The sequence below is a fragment of the Rhinopithecus roxellana genome, chromosome 8 (genome assembly GCF_007565055.1).
Source record: "Rhinopithecus roxellana isolate Shanxi Qingling chromosome 8, ASM756505v1, whole genome shotgun sequence".
In the NCBI taxonomy this organism is placed as follows: domain Eukaryota; kingdom Metazoa; phylum Chordata; class Mammalia; order Primates; family Cercopithecidae; genus Rhinopithecus; species Rhinopithecus roxellana.
Window position 1 is genome coordinate 3341112 of NC_044556.1, and position 19330 is coordinate 3360441.

A 19330-nucleotide genomic window follows, 5' to 3' on the forward strand; every position below is an offset into this window, starting at 1 on the left:
CAACACGGTGAAACCCTGTCTCTACTAAAAATACAAAAATTAGCTGGGCATGGTGTCAGGCACCTGTAATCCCAGCTACTGGGGAGGCTGAGGCAGGAGAATCACTTGAACCCAGGAGGCGGAGGTAGCAGCGAGCCAAGATCGTGCCATTGCACTCCAGCCTGGGCAACAAGAGCAAAACTCCGTCTCAAGAAATATATATACATATACAGTTGAGTGGGGGAAAAAAAGTGCAAGTCCCAAAAGATGAAAAAGCTCAGAAACAAGGAAGGTTAAATTTATACTGTTAAAGCTAGGTATGGTGGTGCATACCTACAGTCCCAGCTTCTTGGGAGGCTAAGGCAGGAGGACTGCTTGAGCCTAGGAGGTTGAGACTGTAGTGAGCCATGATCATGCCACTGCAGTCCAGCCTGGGTGACAGAGTGAGACTCTGACTCCAAATAAATAAATAAATAAATAAATAAATAAATAAATAAATAAATAAAATTCACTGAGTTGGCTACTTTACAGGATGATTATACATGCCATGTGCTTTCTGGGTACAGAATCTTTTAATCTTCTTACAATTCCTTGGACATAGGACTACTGTCCCCATTTTGCGGAGTAGAAGACTGAGGCTCCACAACTGTGAGCTGGAGCTGAGATTTGCAGCCAGGGTGGCCTGTTCCCAAGCTCTATATGCTTCCCCCTCCATCCAATATCACCTTCCCTCCTCTTTTCCTGCTTACAGCCTCCACTCCTTGTGCTATTAATCAAACAGACACATTCCTATGCAGACGCCACAGCACGCCACACACACATTTCATTGCAGTGATGGCCAGCATAGCCCTCCCACCCACACACACCATGCCTATCATTCTCAATAAAGAAGATAATAAAGATCATGGAGATAAAAGAACGTGACAGACTCTGGAAGATCAGAATCCATGTAATCCCACTGCAGGCCAAGTTTTAAGTCTGCCCCAGAGTCTCACTGAAGACAAATCCATCCACTTTTACGAAAAGGTAACAACATCCAGACTTCGCCCTCCTGCAAATGCTGCCTGTATGAAAATACTTTAAAAATCAGTTTAAAATTACATATATTTTTTACACATAGGCCTAAAATGAGAACAGAACTTAACAGCGTGAATATTATTTACTGGCAAGTGGGTGACTAAGTTGGGTTTCCCTCATGACTCCAGAGAGGGGACTCCTGAATACTGTTATTTGGGGGCTGGGGGTGGGAGGCTGCTAATTTCTAACTGCAGGTGCAGCCTGATCAACAGGCACCTTCAAGGAAGTCTCAGGGTTGCTCCCAGTCTGAACGGCAGATAAAGCCATGTCTGACCGAAGCGAGATGTCAAAACTTGATCCGGACTTAACTCAGGCATTTCCCTTCATAGCTGGAATCTCTCTTGTATTAGCTGCCTTAAAGACGGCTTCTACAAGCTGCATTCATTCCAATAAAATGTCTTGGCTTTTCAGAGGGAATAAGTAACTGACTCTCTCTCTTTCTTGGTCAATGGCACCAACTCTTGCACCACTCTTCTCTCTCAGGTGTTAAGAACTCACCATTAGGGTGATCAGCGTCCCAGTTTGCCTAGGACTGTGGGTTTCCAGAGATGCTAAACCCAGGATAGTCCCAGGCAACCCTGGCTAAAGGGTCACCCTACTCAGATAAGAACTGAGGCCCAGTGGTTTTTGAAACCCAAGCTGCTGTGCCCACCCATCTGGTTCCCTTGCCAGGAATGTTCCTTGTTTTTCCTATTTTTTTAGGGAGTGAGGAGAAGGAAGACCAAAGTTTGGAAGGGGAGGGGAGGTACCTGAATTCTAACCCAAAAGTTGACCAAAGTTCTTGTCAAGTTTGCAGTGGACACCTGGGGTGGCCATCCCGGGCTGGAATCTCGACTGGCCCCAAAGAAAGAGACAGGGTGTGGAAGAGGTGAAAAGGGAAGCTAATTATATACTTTAAAACTCCCTCACCTTGTCACCCACAGAGGGAGGGAGGGACCAAAGGAGGAAAGAGAATTAATTTTATCTTAGACCCAAGGGAATAGAAAAATGGGTCAAGTGGCCATGAATTTTTTTTCCTCTGAAAGCTTCCAGAGAGAACGGAGAATGCAAAATGTCCAAAGGTGGCTTTAAAGAGTGCCACACTCAGGTTAATCAATGCACACTGGCCAGTCGCTGGTGGTGGGGGGGGGGAGGGGTGGCGCTTCGCTCCCATTCCTACCCAGAAAGCCTCGTTTCTAGCCAAAGTTTCCAAAAAAAGAACACTGGAAACAAAATGACTCCCTGGTATTACGGCTCTTGCATTTTGGGGTTTTTCTCTATGCTGGAGACTGTGCTGGCCATTTTTCACGCACGACCCCATTTCATCTCCTGAGAGCCCTCCAAGGGAGATGCTATTAGAAGGAATATCCTCATCATGCATGTCAAGAAACTGAGGCTCTGGTGCCCAAGATAGCATGGCTGGTGAATAATATGAACCTAGGCCAGTCTGACCCAGAGTCTGGAGTGTTTTCCCTCTCCTCTCTGCCCTCTTTCAGGGCAGGCACCATCCGGCCCTTTTCTCAGGAGCTGAGCTGGCATTCTCGGAAATGCGTTACTGCACGGCTCTTAGGCTCTGATCATCTCTGGATGGCGTCCACCTTCCCGGCGGTGCTTTTTATTGCTGAGAAAGTGTATATGTGTGCTTGCTACTGGGGGGGAAACAGGGAGGGGGAAACACAAGCCCTATGCACCCAACAGATGCCTCCCACTCCAAGTCCCTGAAAAAAGACTTCATTCTCAAGGGGCTACTGCATCCAATCTACTCAAGCACTAACATTTCAGAAACCTCCATTGGTCTGATAATCTCATGGACAGTCTCTCAAACCCCTGCACCTAAAACCCACCAAAATCCTAAAACGTTGGCACAAGAGTAGATCAGATGTTGTATGATTTAGTTAATGGATGAAGACAGGCACTTTTTCTCATTCACTCAGCAAATGTTTATGGGGTGCCTGCTTTGTCCCACACAGTGGGGCTGCAGTGGTGAAGAACAGGGTAAAGATCATGGGTCTCACAGCCTCAGAGCTTGACCTTTTCCTGGGGAATGGTAGAACTACCAGGGAGGGGTGGAACCCCACCCAAGAGACCCCCTTCTCTCTCTCTCTCTAGTACAGGCACATAGCTTTGAATGACATCCTTAATCTTTCTTATTTCTCTGACGGGGATTTAACACTATGACTTCCACTCCTTTCCATAGATCCACATCCTTAATCCTAAGCCATCAAGGCCAGATGTGCTTTGGAGTTCAGAACCCAGGGCTTTTAGAGGCATCGCAAAGTCGGGAATGTAAAATGGTACAACCACTTAGGAAAACAGTTTGAGAGCCTTTTATAAAATTAAACATACACCTACCACACAACTCAGCAATCTCACTCCTGGGTTAATTTACCCAAGAGAAATGAAATGTATGAAATGAAATGTTCCCACTAAAACCCGTACGCCAATGTTTATAGCAGCTCTATTCATAATCATCGAAACTGGAAGCATCCCAATGTCCTTCGGCTGGGAAGCAAACTCTGGTCCATCCATATCATGGAATCCTGCTCAACACCAGAAAGGAAGGCGCTACTGTCACAGGCAACAGCATGAATGAATCTCAAAGTCTGAGTAAAAGAAGCCACACTCAAAAGGCCACATACTGTGAGATTCTATTTCTACGACCTTCAGCAAAAGGCAAAGCTGTAGGGATGGAGAACAGATCAGAGCTTGAAGGGGCTGGGGAAGTGGGGTGCTGACTCAAGCACGACACTGTGGGGGTATTTTAGGGTTGATGAAACTGTTCCATATCTTGATTTGGGTGGTGGCTACAACTACATCCATTTGTCAAAACTTGCAGACCAGTATGTCAAAAGGGTGAATTTTGCTACAAATAAATTATACCTCAATAAACTTTTTTTTTTTTTTTGAGACAGAGTCTCACTCTATTGACCAGGCTGGAGTGCAATGGTGTGATCTCGGCTCACTGCAACCTCCGCCTCCCAGGTTCAAGCGATTCTCCCGCCTCAGCCTCCTGAGTAGCTGGGATTATAGACGCACATCACCACGCCCGGCTAATTTTTGTATTTTTAGTAGAGACAGGGTTTCACCATGTTGGCCAGGCTGGTCTCGAACTCCTGACCTCCTGATCCATTGGCCTCAGCCTCCCAAAGGGCTGGGATTATAGGCGTGAACCACCAGACCTGGCCCCTATAAACCTGATTTTTAAGGAAAAGAAAAATGATAACAAGATGTCTCTATGATCTAACCTGGATACTCCAACCCTAGCCCATGAACTTGCCACATGGGGAATCCTAGAAGCTAAGTTAGAAAAGTGGAATCCCAGACCCCACCCAAACCCAGCTGGACCAGAACCATCCTGTTAACGAGACGATCTTCATGCATCTGAAAGTTTGACAGGACTACAATGCAGACCTAACAGTCAGGAGCTGAAGCAGCACCTCATCATCAAGCACATCTAACATTTCTGCTGCAAAACATACTCAAATGCACACCAAGTGGAATGAATGAAAACTGTAAATTAAGACTTCAAACTGAAGTCAGTTCAGGTTAGGTTTTATCTCTATATGAGTTCGTCTTTTGGTTTTGGAGCTTTTTGGATTGGGGAATTGTGGATGAGAAATTGCACCCTTTTTGAAAATACTCCCAGTGGAAAAACCATGCTAAATTTTACTTTGCAGAATTTTGCTCCTCTGGAAATACCAGCCAAGCCGGTCTAGTACAAGGATCACGTAAGTGACACCATCCTGCCCTCTACAACAGTACCTTCTAGAACATTCTATCTCTCAGGACAGACCAAGAGTCTGATAACCTGCTCCCATGTATCCCAGCGCTTCTCATGATGCAGAAAGTTTCTCTTTAGAGAGCTTTTCTTTAAAAAAAAAAAAAGAGAGAGAGAGAGAGAGAGGAGTGCCAATCAGCCAATGTCCACAGATGTCAAAGTGACGTCACCTGATGTCAATGTGACTTTAGGTGTCTTGTTAAGATTTCTGCAAACCGGATGAAAAGCTGGAATTCTACGTGTAATTCAGGAGACTGTGCGTGATAAAATACAGACCTGCTTCCAGTGTTCCTGCAATGGCCTGAGTTTCTACATCATGTTCAGTGGGAGACCTGGTGGCACAGGGAGGGCTGGAAAGATGACATTCACCTTGGCACTTGGTAGAAGGAGTGAGTGGCATTAAGTACGAAGGGAACTCTAGGAAGGTTGACAGATGCTCCTTTTTGAGCTGACAGATCTGAGCTCTTCAGCAATCATCAGAGACCCTCATGGCCCTATTTGAATCACAATTCCAATCAATGAAAACATGAAACTAAGGTATGTGGTCAAGACGGCTTGCTGCCTGGCATGAGAAAAACACAGTAATGTAAATCTGAACATCAAAGACTTCCATTTGAGTTTTCTCACTTAGGAAAAGGGGACAAATGAAATAAATGAGGATTCTTAATTCTCATTGATGGCTTCAAGTTTGACCCACTGAGGGATGAAAGAGGAAGAAATCATACTGACAAATTGCCCTGAGTGTGGAGAAAGCAAGATTGCATCCTTCGCCAGTGTATCATGCCGGAATTTGCATTCGGAAGTACCACTCTTAGGCCCTGTGAGCATACAGCCAAGTTCATGGATCATTCACTCACTTCTCTTCCACAAGACAGGGAGGAACCTGCTTTCCATATCGACCTGCAACCCTTAGTCAACACCATTTCCAAATATGCATCCCACGACACACGCATCAAAAAGTAGCAGGGATGATTTCACTCCTATCCAAGAGGACTGTGGAAAAAAAATAATAAAAGACACAAGAATATTCCCAATGACACAAACAGAAAAGACACAAATGCACACCAACAGTAGAATGGATAGACTGTGGCAGAGTCACACACACAGATGTGAGCAAAAGAAGACAGCGGCAAAAGAACGTACTGTGTGACTCCATTTACATGATGTTTAAAACAGGCAAAATGAATCTTAGAAGTCAGGTGAGCAGTACCCTTGTTGGGGGAGCAACTAGGAGGCGGTATGGGGAAGGGGACTTCCAGGGCACTGATCAGGACCTGGCTGCAGATGCGTGGGTGTGTTCATTTTGTAAAAATCTATGAATCTGAATATATGTACTTGCTTGTAGGTATATTACTTTATTCTAGAAGTTCAGAATAAGTACCTACACACATTTTTTTTTCCCCACTCTCAGGATATGCTTAAACGTCTTTTTTAATGGTAGAAATATTTGGATAAAAACGTAAAATGTTCTGCCCTGGTATCGTGACTCTGATATTCCACGTGGTGTTTCTCTTCACACTGGCCTGAATTCTTTTATTCACTACCTCCCCGCACCAGGTCTCTGTCCATCCCCTCTCATCTCCAACCCTCCCACCCACCCCGCCGCCGCCCTCCGCTCCATCCAGGACAGAGAAAGCTCAGTCCTGGACGCCCCGGCTCGATGACAGATTGTGGGGTGGGCAGTTTTCTCTTCCAGAGTAGGGCTGTATAATGTGTTTGTTACCTCGGGCCAAAGAGAACAAAAACAGTCTACAGAGAGCAAAATGCACAAACTCATCATAAGAGCAAGAAAGCCCTGGGCGAGCTGGCCAAAGAATAGATGAAGTGGTAAGCAAAACTCGCAATTCACCTGCCTCCCTCTCCCACGATTCCCCCTTCTGAGGGGCCGCTGCAATCCCCTTCTCCCCCTACAGCCCTCCAATCTGCAGGATTCAGGCTGGACAGAGGTAAGCTAAGGACACAGCAGAAGGGCTCCCCACCTCCTTCCTTTCCTCTTAGAAGTCTCCAAATCCAGGCTCCAGAAGGCGATCTAAAGCCATTTTCAATGAGGAAACCTGTGAGCCGAGCAAAGCCCTCTCACTCCTGGAGCTAACTGGGTGTGCATGCATGAATACCCTGCCCTCCTGCAAGGCACTCCCACCCCTCACTCTGTTGATGGGCAGAGTAATCACACGACCCCTGAGCACTTCAGCGGGCCTGGGATGGGGAGGAATTGCTAATCTTAAGAACCAGGCTCCTCAACCAGGCTGAAACTTAGGAAGCAAAGATCTGGCCTCTGCCTTGGGCACCAACGGAGACGGCATCGTAGTTAGAGGTATGCTTCCCTCAAAAGCACCTCTGCTGAACTTCTTAATTTTCCCCACCCTCCAAGTAGACCACTCACACACTCCAAAACCTCAGTGCCCTCTGTTGCAATCCCAGCACCCAGGGTCCAAGAGCCAGGCTCAACTTTGAACTCCCCTGAAGTGAGTCCCCCTACCACCCACCATGCTCCTCAAACAGCAACCCCCGGGGACCACACAGGGCCCAGCCCCGTTGAGTCTGTAACTGCAAAAACATACACAGAAGGGATTGGGGACTCCTCACTGAGCCCCAGGGACCCATTCGGCCCATTCATTTTTACACGGAGGGCAGTTGGTTGGAACCGAATGGAGAAGAGGCACATCTGGGCATGGCATGGTGGCCAGCGAGCCTGGGCAGCAGGGTGTGTCCCCCCTCCTGGAATCTGGGTCATGCTTAGATAACTGCTAGAAAGCCCGACTAATTACCCACCCTTGCCTGCCTACATCTCAATAGATGTTAAGCCCTCCTCAAGGTTTATTTCAAGCAGGCAGGGATTTAAAGAAACACAGATCTGCATTTTGATAGCATCTCCACAGACGAAAATGTGGACTTCACCTTTTTCCTCTGGATCTTTGATTTAAAAAAAAAAAAATGTTAAAGGCATTTACCTACCTAAGATGTCCACATGGGTGTTGATTCTCCTGGTGTTCCCTCTTGGCTACTTGGGGTAGGAAAAGCTGGACATGGTGCTCTAGAACAGACCCACCACCTCATTTGCTCTCGCTCTGTCTTTCTTATCGAAAGTGTCCAGACCAGGTCTCCCCAGACGAGGGGCCCAGATAAAGCAAATGGGCTCTCTTTCTCTACACCCCCAAAGATGATGAGCTTCCCCAACCAGCAGTTAAAGGCAATGGGACCTACACACGAGAGAGACATAAGCGGCCCCCAGCCCATCACTAGCGTCTCCAGATCGGACCAGCGGCCCACCCTGGGGTATTCACTCCGGCCAGTGCTGGCTTCTCAGTGTGAAGGCTACATGGACTCCCTCTTGCTCTTAGCCCTGGGAGCCCCCAAGCGCCCTGCCCTAAAAGTGCGGCGGCCCCCCACCTTGGGGAAAGCAGGAGTGGAGAGGCTGTCCAGCTTCCCCTGCGTGGACTCCAGTGAGGGACGGCCAAGAAAACCCAACCAAGGCCCCCATAGTTCCCCTGCCCTGGCCAGAAGCGCCCAGGCCCGAGCCCGCTCCAAGCTCATTCCGTAGAACTCCGAACCCTCCGGACCTGGCTCGAAAGCCCCCACCAAGGCCCCTGCATGACCCCAGGCCCCAGATCTCATTCTAGAGTCGGTCCTTGGGAAGGATCCACTCTCCGCTGGCCCCCCCAAGCCCCCCACAAACCCATTCCCAAGCCTCCAGGATAGCTCAACCCAGCTCGAGGTGGAGAGATTCTTTCACACTCCTCCCAGTGCCCCCTCTCCCAGCCCCTGGAAGACCCCCTCCTCCTCCCCACCTCCCATCAACCCCCGGGTCTCTCTCCCAGCCTGGAAGAGGGGAGGCGGAGGGAGGAGGGGGAGGCGCAGCCGCTGCCGGGGTTCGGGCAAAAGGATATGGCCATTCGGTGATCTTTTTGGCGTATTTTCTCACCACGTTGTCTTCGCTGAAGAGGAAGAGAGACCGGTTAACCGTGAGGCAGTTCTGTCGGACGGGGATGGGGTTGTAGAGTGCCATGGTCCGCGCTCTCTGCGCCATTGACTGCTTGTACATCCTTTGCGCCCCGGGCTGCCCGCCCTGCCGGCTGCCCCCGGCTCCTCGCCCGCCTCCGGCGCCCACGACCACCCCGGCGGCAGCCCCGGAGCCTCCTCCCCCGTAGCGGGCCGGCATCTCGTCTCCGAAGCGGGCCATTCTGCAAAGAGCAAAGGGCTCCGGGTTACGCTGCGGCGAACGATGCGGAAGACGCCGCCGCCGCCGCCGCCGCTGATGCTGAGGCTGCCGGGGCTGGGAGCGCGGCGGCTGGAGCTACGACTGCGGAGACGCTCCACGGCCCAGCCCATCGGGCGGCGGCGGCTCGGCGCCTCGGGTCGGGGGCTCAGAAGGCGGCTGCCCGGGCCGAGCCGGGGATAGCAGCTCGGGACATCTTCCTGGCTGACCCCGGAGAAGGAGGGGCGGGAGGAGGGTGCGGGGGCGGGGCGCGGGGGCCCAGGGAGGAGGGGGGAGGGGAAAGAGAAGCAAGGCAAAAAATAACCGAGGAAGGAATCCAGGCAATCCCCAGTCCACCCACTCCGGAAAAAAAAAAAAAAAAAAAAAAGACAGTTAAAAAAAAAAACACCCAACGCACACCCCCTTTAAGAAGCGAACGGTTTGCAAAGGACGCCCCCCCGGGACGCAGTGGAAGCTTCAAATTCCTCCGAGGTCCAGGTCAGGCTGGCATCTTGCAAAAGGAGTGCGCTCGGCCCATTAAAAAAATTTATTTATTTATTTATTTATTTATTTATTTTAAAATAAAGAAAGAAAAAATCAGGTCTTTGCTGGGTGGGGAGGGCAGCAAAAAAAAAAAAAAAAAAAAAAAAAATTAACTCCCCTTCTGTTTTGCTGGAGTTCCTAGACCTTAAAAATGCTGAAAGATCGGTAGCTCCAAAAATAAAATAAAATAAAAATAAAGAAGATGAAAGGGAAGGGTAAGAGGGGGGAGGGGGAGTGAGACGCTCCAGAGGGTTCCTAAGGAGTCTTCACACCGCAGGGTCCAGGTTTAAAAAAAAAAAAAAAAAAAATTTCTTCCTGAATCACCAGCGGCTGCCTCTTCTGCTCCCGGAGGAAGTGTGTGTGTGTGTGTGCGCACAGCGTTTCGCTCAATGGTGCCTCATCTTGGGGTTAAATTGCAGCAGTGAAATCCTGAAAATTCCCAACAGGGGGAAAAGAGAGAGAGAGAGAGGTATGCGCCCTCCGCTTAGCCACTCAATAGCTGCCCCTGGATGCTGCAATGCCCCTCCACCCTCCAAATCCCTCCACCTCCTCCTTCTCTAGGTTTTGCTAAAATAAGACTGGTGTGGAGGGTTGCGGGTGGAAGAAGGTAAAGAGGAAAAAAAAAATGGGCGCAAAGGTCTGAACCACTGGCCGGCAAGCGGAAAAGGGGAGCAGTTGATGAGTTTAACAGCAGAAGGACCCACCCAGAGTGTCGACACATGAGGGCCCGCGACCAATCGACCAATCGTGGAGGCGCGGGGGGACCGGGCTCAGCGGAGTTTGTGGGGGAGAGAGGGGAGCGCCGCATGGTTGGGAGGCAGGAAGGGGGAATTGGGGTGCTTCCTCCTCCCCTGGGAGGAAAGCCTGTTTTCCACCCGGTTCCATTTCGGTTGCAGACAACCGGACGCTCCCCAGCATCTTGCAAGAAGGCAGGATGGAGGCAGGAAAAAAACTTAAAAGACAGAAAAGAGTAGGGGATTTGTGTCTAGAGGTGCGATTCGTCAGTCTCTAAACAAATTTGCTCTGTTTAGCAAAAGATCATTTTTGAAAGCGGAGAGAGTGGTTTGGGGTTACTTCTGTGAACGTTTCAAATCACAGAGACTCCTGCAAATTGGAATTAAGGGTTTATTCTACCTTGGAGACCCCAGAGGTGACAAGTCTGAACTCCTGGGAGGAAATAATTAACCAGGTCCTCGTTGGCTGGATAGGGGTTCTGGGTGGTATAGTTTGCTTGGTACCTCACGTCTCTCCAGAACCGCTGTGATTAGTTCCCATTCTGCTTTTTCATGTGGTGAAATTCAATAAGCACACAGAAAAATGCATAAAACATAAAGGTACGGGGTTAAGAAATTGAACTGAAATGAACACTCATGAAACCAAGTCTAGGGGTAGAAATGGAACATCACCACCTCTGCAGAGCCCCCTTCTCCAACACGCTTACACAGCCCCTTATTCCAGCAATAATTTCTACCTGACTTTATAGTATTCATATCTTGCTTTTTTTTAAAAAAAAAAAAAAAGTTTGACTACCTTATTATGCATTCCTAACCAATACAATTTTACTTTGCTTCTTTTGGGCTTTTATATAAATGGAATAATCATATAGTATGTATTCTACCGTTTCTTGTTTCTTTGGTTCAACATTATGTCTTTAAGATTCATCTGGCAGGGCACGGTGTCTACGTCTGTAATCCCAGCACTTTGGAAGGCAGAGGCATATGAGGATTGCTTGATGCCAGGGGTTTGAAACAAGCCTGGGCAATATAGCAAGACCCTATCTCTCCAAAAGCCTTTTTAAAAATAAAAATTAACCAGGCACGGTGATGGGAACCTGCAGACCCAGCTACTTAGGAGGCTGAGATGGGAAGATCCCTTGAGTCCAGGAGGTCTGAGGTTGCAGTGAACCAAGATCAAACCACTGCCCTCCAGGCTGGGCAGCAAAGTGAGACTCTGTCAAACACACACACACACACACACACACACACACACACACACACGATTCATACATCCTAATCTGGTTTGAATTTTAGAAAAATTCACCTGTTTGTTGTCACACGTGGCTGTGAGTTATTCACTTTCACTGCTGTATAGTATTTCATCGAGAGACTATGCCACAATTTGTTTATCCATCATCTTGTTGATGGGAATCTTTTTTTTTTTTTTTTTTTTCCAGTTGGGGCTATTAAACATTACTCCCTCAAATACCTTTGGTGCAGATAAGAATGCATGTCTCTAGGAATAGCCTTAGGTGTGGAATTTCTGGATCCACAGGGTATTCGTGTCTTCGAGCTTATGTCACCAAACTGTCTTCCAAATTGAACGTACCAAGAAACCATTGAATTTTCATGGAGCTTGTATAGGCAGAAAGGCCAAATGGAGAGGAAGGGGGAAAGGATGAAAAAGGCAAATATTCTTTCAAGCCTTAGCTAGTTGAATCCTAGTTAATTCCCTTCCCCCCTCGCCCCCACGCACACACATATCAGTATTCAGGTTCTTTTGGAACACTCTGGAAAGATGATATGTCTTTATATAAAGTCCCTGTTCTGTGCCAATGCACCAACTTTTACACATTGCCCCATAACACTTTCAAGATTTTCTAACTTGTCAAGATATGGATGAAATGATTAAACCAAGAGTGACTGGAATTGCAAGGAGATAGAATTGTGTGGGATTCAGGGAGAAGGAGGGGCTGTTAAGGTGCTGCTCACCAAGTATCAGTGATTTTTGTATTTGACATTGCTTCAGATATCAAAGGTGAACAGCAACTAATACAAAACCAGAAGCAAGCCCATGTGCTCAGATGGTAAGAGCCAGTCATACGAGAGGGCTGCACTGTCTGAGTTGAACTTACAGCTTGTTTTGATGGACCTCTCTGAGAAGAGTATTCAGTTTTAGAGCAGGAGCATTACCTGCATAGATCTGTGAAGACCCCAGAGTTTTTCAGGAAAGAGTGACAGCTCCCTGATGGAATTCCTGCCAGGGTCAAGTTTCCACTGAGTCTTCGCAGCAGCCCCATGGAAGAGATGCAAACACTGAGCGTGAGAGAGACTTAAAAACTTTCCCAAGGTCACTAACGTGGATCTGAAACCATTTCTGACTCTTGTATTCTGTTCGACAGAGGGGAATTGGTACAACCATTTTGGAAAACTGTTGGCTGGATGTGGTGGCTCACATCTGTAATCCTAGTATTTTGGGGGGCAGAGGCAGGAGGATCACTTGAGCCCAGGAGTTCGAGAGCAGCCTGGGCAACAGTGAGACCCTGCCTCTACAGAAGGAAGGAAGGAGGAAGGAAGGAAGTGGAAGGAAGGAAGGAAGGAAGTAGGAGGAAGGAAGGAAGGAAGTGGGAAGGAAGGAGGGTGAATGAAGGAGGAATGTTGCGGAGGAGTGTGTTATGGTAGGTATGTCTTCTTTGCCGACGTTTTCCTTGCCTAGCTCCGTATGGAACTCCTATGTCCTATACCAATATATCGCATAGAAAGAAAGAAGAAAGAACGAAGAATGAAGAAGAAAAAGAAGAAAGAGAGAGAAAGAAAAAGAGAGAGAAAGAAAGAAAGTCAGGAAAGAAATATATTAGTTGAGCATGGTGGTGCATGCCTGTAGTCCTAGCTACTGAGGACATCAAAGTGGGAGGATTGTGTGAGCTCAGGAGGTTAGGCTGCAATGAGCCAAGATCATTTACTCCAGTCTGGGAGACAGCCAAGTCTCAAAAAACAAACAACAACAACAACAAAAACAAAAACACATAAAAAGAAAAACTTTTTGGTCATTTCTATTAACGTGGCCATTTGAACATCCTATGACCCAACAATGTCACTCCTGGGTATATATCCAGGAGGAATGAGGATATATGGATATATGCACTAGAATGTGCAGCACTATTCACACTTGCTAAAAGTTGGAAATTTCCCAAATACCATAATGGATAAATACACTGTAGAACGTGGAGTTTTATGCAGCAATAAGAAAGGACAATATGGAGCTACACACAAGTGCATGGATGAATTTTATAAACTCCATATTGAACCAAAGAAGCCAGACACAGAATAGAACATGGTGTATAATTCCTGTTATATAAAGTTTTTTTAAAAATGGTGCACACCTGCAGTCCCAGCTATCCTGATTCCCAGCTACTCTGGAGGCCAAGGCGAGGAGGATGGCTTGAGCCCAGGAATTCGAGGCTTGCAGTGGGCTACATGATCTGTGCTCCAGCCTGGGTGACAGAGCGAGACCCAATCTCTACTTTTAAAAAATTAAATAAATAATAACATTCAAAAATGGGCAACACTGATCGCCTTTAGAAGTCAAAGGAGTAGTCACTTTGAGGGTAACGGGATACCTTCTGGAAGCATCTCCATCTGGGTGACAGTGGCATGGGTTTGCTCACTTTGTAAGTTTTGTTCATATTGTACCTTTTCACTGAGCTACACGCGATTGATTTGTGCAGTTTTGTGTGTGCTGCATACTTTCATAAAAAATATTTGTAGGCTGGGCATGGTGGCTGAAGCCTATAATCCCAGCAGTTTGGGAGGCCGAGGTGAGCGGATCACCTGAGAACCAGGAGTTTGAGACCAGCCTGGCCAACATGGTAAAACCCTGACTCGACTAAAAATACAAAAATTAGCTGGGCGTGGTGGTGCATGCCTGTAATCCCAGCTACTCGGGAGGCTGAAGCAAGAGAATCAATTGAATCTGGGAGGCGGAGGTTGCAGTGAGCTGAGATCATACCACTGCACTCCAGCCTGGGAGACAGAGCAAGACTCCATCTCAAAAGAAAAACAAAAACAAAAACAAATTCATGATGTTTCTGAAATACAGCCCACGCAGCACCACTTGTCATGGTGATTTGTGATCATTCTCTTTGCACACTTTGACCATGAAGCCCCTATACAACAAAATCAGGCATCTTTACTGGAGGACAAAGAACAGTCCTCCAGGATGCCCCAAACCATGCCTAGACAGCAGAGAAACCAGCTGCGTACAGAACCACCTGCAAAATGTTGTAAACATTCATATTCCTGAGCCATCCCCCACTCTCTCTTATTTATTCAGCATTTCCCTGGGGTATAGCCAGTGTTGGCAACCACGGCTCTGGAAGGGGGCAAACTCACCATCTCTTTCTTGGCATTCTCTGGGGTTATCAATGGGGGTGCTGTTGGCATTTTCGGTGCAACATTTGTTGCTCTTCAGGGCTGTTCTGTGCATTGCGGATTGTTTAGCCTTCTTGGCAAATGCCCATTAAATGTCAGTAGCATCCCTGGTCATGTGATAACCAGACATACCCATATACATTTCCAAATGCCTCCTCTCACCTGCCATCAAGGTGACAGAAGAGTCTACACTTTCCTCTCACCAAATGACATTTCCAAAGTTTGCCTGACTACAAAGTTTGGAATGCTGGGGTTCCCCTCTCCTTCCTAGGAATCTTCTCAAGTCCTTCAACCCCCAATTGCTCAATAACTCTTTTCCAGAAAGAACTTAACTCATTTACTATAAAGTGTGGCAGGGCTCCATGTGCATTATCTTTATAGATTCACTTTGCAGAGATAACATTTCTGTAGCCAAAGGAATGAATCTCTAATACCAGAATCTTACCTATCACCTAGCAAATGGGAATGGATGGGCAAGAAATCATCACAGCCCCCTCAAATGACTACAGTAGGTAGTTCCCGGACTCCCACTAATACAAATTAGTAACGTTGACCAGGTAGAGAGATTTAGAATGTTGTTAGCATTGCAGACAGAAGCAGTTTAACAGCAGGCAGCCAGAAACCAGCCCCAACCATTGGTTCTAATCTTTAACACCTCTACCAGCTGGAGGTTTAATTTATCAATCAGCAGCAGCATTACCATACCAGCTTTGAGAATGTTATTCAATTGAACAGGGGTAGCATCTTGGAAATAAATGCCCCAAATAAATAACGGCAAATCGCATTCATCTGACTGCTAAAACAATTATCAGCAAATCTAGTCACGTTGAGTTGCAAAAATGGATCGGCCAAAAGACATTTGGTCTCTGCCTTCTGGTCCGGATACCCGTAGGGAATGAGTATCGAGATCTTTGGGAGGTGGAGGATAAAAATGACAAAGCCAAATTTGATCATCCAGACGTCTGCAGGTCATGAAGTAGGCACCCAAGAGTGAATTCAGAGATGGAATGTGGCTGTCACTTTGGGCATTACATTGCATAGTGGCATGTGCCCTGCAAGCTTCCAAAAACGAATGAGGCAAAGACTAATTCTGGACACAGACCTGGGTTCAAATCCTAGCTCTCGAAATTCCCAGTAGTGTGCATTTGGAAAGGCGCTTCCCCTCTCTCAACTTCAGCTTCCTCAATAACATGAAGACAAGACTCCTTACCCTACAGGTTCCTGTAGGGATGAATTAAGATCAAGCAGAGGCCAGGTGTGGTGGCTCATGACCATAATCCTGGCACTTTGGGAGGCTGAGGTGGGTGCATCGCTTGAGCCTAGGAGTTCGAGACCAGCCTGGGCAGCATGGTGAAACCCCATGTCTACTAAAAAATACAAAAATTATCCAGGCATGGAAGCACACGCCTATAGTCCCAGCTACTCAGCTACTCAGGAGGCTGAGGTGGGAGGATCACCTGAGCCTGGAAGGTTGAGGCTGCAGTGAGCTGTGATCATATCACTGCATTCTAGCCTAGGTGATGGGGTGAGACCCTGTCTCAAAAAGAAAATAAACAAACAAAAATCAAGCAGATAAGCCCTCAGCATAATGACTAGCATACATATTATTATTATTATTTCTTTTTTTTTTTTTTTTTTTTTTTTTTTTTTTGAGACGGAGTCTTGCTCTGTCGCCCAGGCTAGAGTGCAGTGGCGCGATCTCGGCTTATTGCCAGCTCCGCCTCCCGGGTTCATGCCATTCCCTGCCTCAGCCTTCCGAGTAGCTGGGACTACAGGCGCCCACCACCACGCCCGGCTAATTTTTTTTGTATTTTTAGTAGAGCCGGGGTTTCACCGTGTTAGCCAGGATGGTCTCGATCTCCTGAACTCATGATCCGCCCGCCTCAGCCTCCCAAAGTGCTGGGATTACAGGCGTGAGCCACCGCGCCCGGCCTGCATACATATTATGTAAGCAGTCAAGAACTAGTGGTAAGTAGATTTTTTAAAAATCACCATAGTCAATCTTCCAGACCTGAAATCTGTGACTATCACTGACCAAGACTGATTAAATATTACATTATTTTTCATTTCTTAAACATTTGATATTGGCATAATTTTAGATTTACAGAAAGTTTGAAAACATAGTACCAGAGAGTTATCATTACACCCTTCACCCAGCTTCCTCTAATATTAACTTTTTTTTTTTTTTTTTGAGACAGGCTCTCACTCTGTTGTAGAGGCTGAAGTGCAGTGGCACAATCACGGCTCACTGCAGTCTCGACCTCCTGGGTTCAAGCGATCCTCCCACTTCAGCCTCCTGAGTAGCCGAGTAGCTGAGACTACAGGCGTGTGCTACCATGTCCCGGTAATTTTTGTATTTTTAGTAGATACGGGGTTTCACCATATTGCCCAGGCTGGTCTAGAACTTCTGGGCTCAAGTGATGCACCCACCTCGCCCTCCCAAAGTGCCGGGATTATGGTCATGAACCATCACACCTGGCCTCTGCTTGACCTTAATTCACGCCTACAGCAACCTGTAGGGTAAGAAGGCTTGTCTTCATCCCTAGTAGCTGAGACCACAGGCACAAAACACCACATCAAACTAATTTTTAAATTTTTTGTAGAGACAGGATCTCACTCTGTTGTCCAGGCTGGTCTCAAACTCCTGGGCTCAAGCACTCCTTTCACCTTGGCCTCCCAAAGTGTTGGGATTGCAGGTGGGAGCCACTGTGCCCAGCCTCATTCTGTCTCCTTAGTCTCCTGTGATCTGTTTCTTTGTTTCTCACAACCTTAATAATGTCTAGGAGGACTGACCAAGTGCTTTGTAGAACGTCCCTCACCTTGGGTTTGTCCGTTTTCATGATCAGACTGGAATAATGGATTTGAGAGAAGACCATTGCACAAGGGTGCAATGCCGTTCTCTTTGCTTCAGATCAGGGTATACGCTAGTTACATGACTCATCATTAGTGATGTTAACCTTGATCCCTCGGTTAAGGTGGTGTCTGCCAGGTTTCTCTACCATCGAGCTACTATTTTTCCCATTCCCTACTCTACCCTCTGGAACAGTCACTAAGACCTACCCACATGAAGTTGAGGAAGAGGGATAAGTACCCCCTTCTGGATTGGGGAGTATCTATAAGTATTCTTTAGAATTCTTTCATAAGGAGGCCGGGCACAGTAGCTCATGCCTGTAATTCCAGAACTTTGGGAGGCTGAAGCAGGCGGATCACTTGAGCTGAGGAGTTCGAGACCAGCCTGAGCAACATAGTAAAACCCCATCTCTACAAAAACTAACAAAAATTAGCCGGGCGTGGTGGCACTTGCCTGTAGTCCCAGCTACTCTGGAGGCTGAGATAGGAGGATTCAGCCTGGGAGTTCAAGGCTGTAGTGGGCTATGGTCTTGCCACTGTACTCCAGCCTCAGTGACAGAATAAGACCTTATTTCTCAAAAAGAAAAAAAAAAATGTTATATATGTAGGCAATTTGGCAACTACCATACAGGAACTATCAGGGGATAATGAAATTCACAGGTGAAAGTTTGAGGGATAACAGATCATTTACATAGTGTCAGAGTATCTTCCCAAAGACAATTATTAGTTTTGTTTTGTTTTGTTTTTTGCTATTTTTTTTTTATTAGACTTTAAGTTCTAGGGTACATGTGCACAACGTGCAGGTTTGTTACATATGTATACATGAGCCATGTTGGTGTGCTGTACCCATTAACTCATCATTTACATTAGGTATATCTCCTAATGCTATCCCCCCCACCTCCCCATAATAGGAACAGGTGTGTGATGTTCCCCTTCCTGTGTCCAGGTGATCTCATTGTTCAGTTCCCACCTATGAGTGAGAACATGCAGCATTTGGTTTTCTGTTTTTGCGGTAGTTTGCTGAGAATGATGGTTTCCAGCTGCATCCATGTCCCTACAAAGGACACGAACTCATCCTTTTTTATGGCTGCATAGTATTTCACGGTGTATATGCGCCACATTTTCTTAATCCAGTCTGTCACTGATGGACTTCTGGGTTGATTCCAAGTCTTTGCTATTGTGAATAGTGCCGCAATAAACATACATGTGCATGTGTCTTTATAGCAGCATGACTTATAATCCTTTGGGTATATCCCCAGTAATGGGATGGCTGGGTCGAATGGTATTTCCAATTCGAGACAATTGTTAGTTTTAATGGTCAAAACAGTAACTTGATAGTGGAGGACCCTGGCAGACAAGCAAGTGACTGGCAAATCACGTGCCTCCTAGAATGACGTATCAAGAAGGCTGCAACGTCGCTTCTAGGAACTTCTGCCAAAAATGCATGATTTGAATAATTGGTAAACAACCATGTTCAGATTAAGGGGCACTTTATATAATAAGTATTCTTTGGAAGTGTTAATGTCACAAAGCTCAAATAAAGACAGAACAACTTGTCCAGATTAAAGGAAATGTGACTGACCAAATTCAACAAGTGAGCCAGGACCTCCTTTTGCTACAAAGAACGCTATTGGAACCATTGATGACATGTGAATAAGATCTGTGGATTACATAATAACAGTGTGTCCATGCTAATTTCCTAATTTTGATCATTGTGCTGTGCTTATGTAAGAGAATGCCCTGTTTTGGGAAACACACTGAATTAGATAGTGTTAAAGGGCC

General features: G+C 46.8%; 2 protein-coding genes across 4 annotated transcripts in view; one reads left to right on the forward strand and one right to left on the reverse strand.

Annotated features, from left to right (window-relative positions):
* CACNA1A (calcium voltage-gated channel subunit alpha1 A) overlaps positions 1-9245 on the reverse strand; it is a 307922-nt gene extending 298677 nt beyond the window's left edge. For 2 of the 3 annotated variants that reach the window (XM_030935869.1, XM_030935870.1), the window contains exon 1: positions 8701-8993. In XM_030935869.1, coding sequence (XP_030791729.1) covers positions 8701-8993 — 293 coding nt within the window. Of the gene's footprint in view, positions 1-8700 lie in introns of all 3 variants that reach the window. The other variant, XM_030935868.1, reaches the window with a different exon arrangement.
* Positions 9246-10270: 1025 nt separating this feature from the next.
* LOC115899170 (zinc finger protein 333-like) overlaps positions 10271-19330 on the forward strand; it is a 33997-nt gene continuing 24937 nt past the window's right edge. The window contains 1 exon segment of the mRNA XM_030936429.1: positions 10271-10298. Within this exon segment, the coding sequence (XP_030792289.1) occupies positions 10271-10298 (28 nt within the window).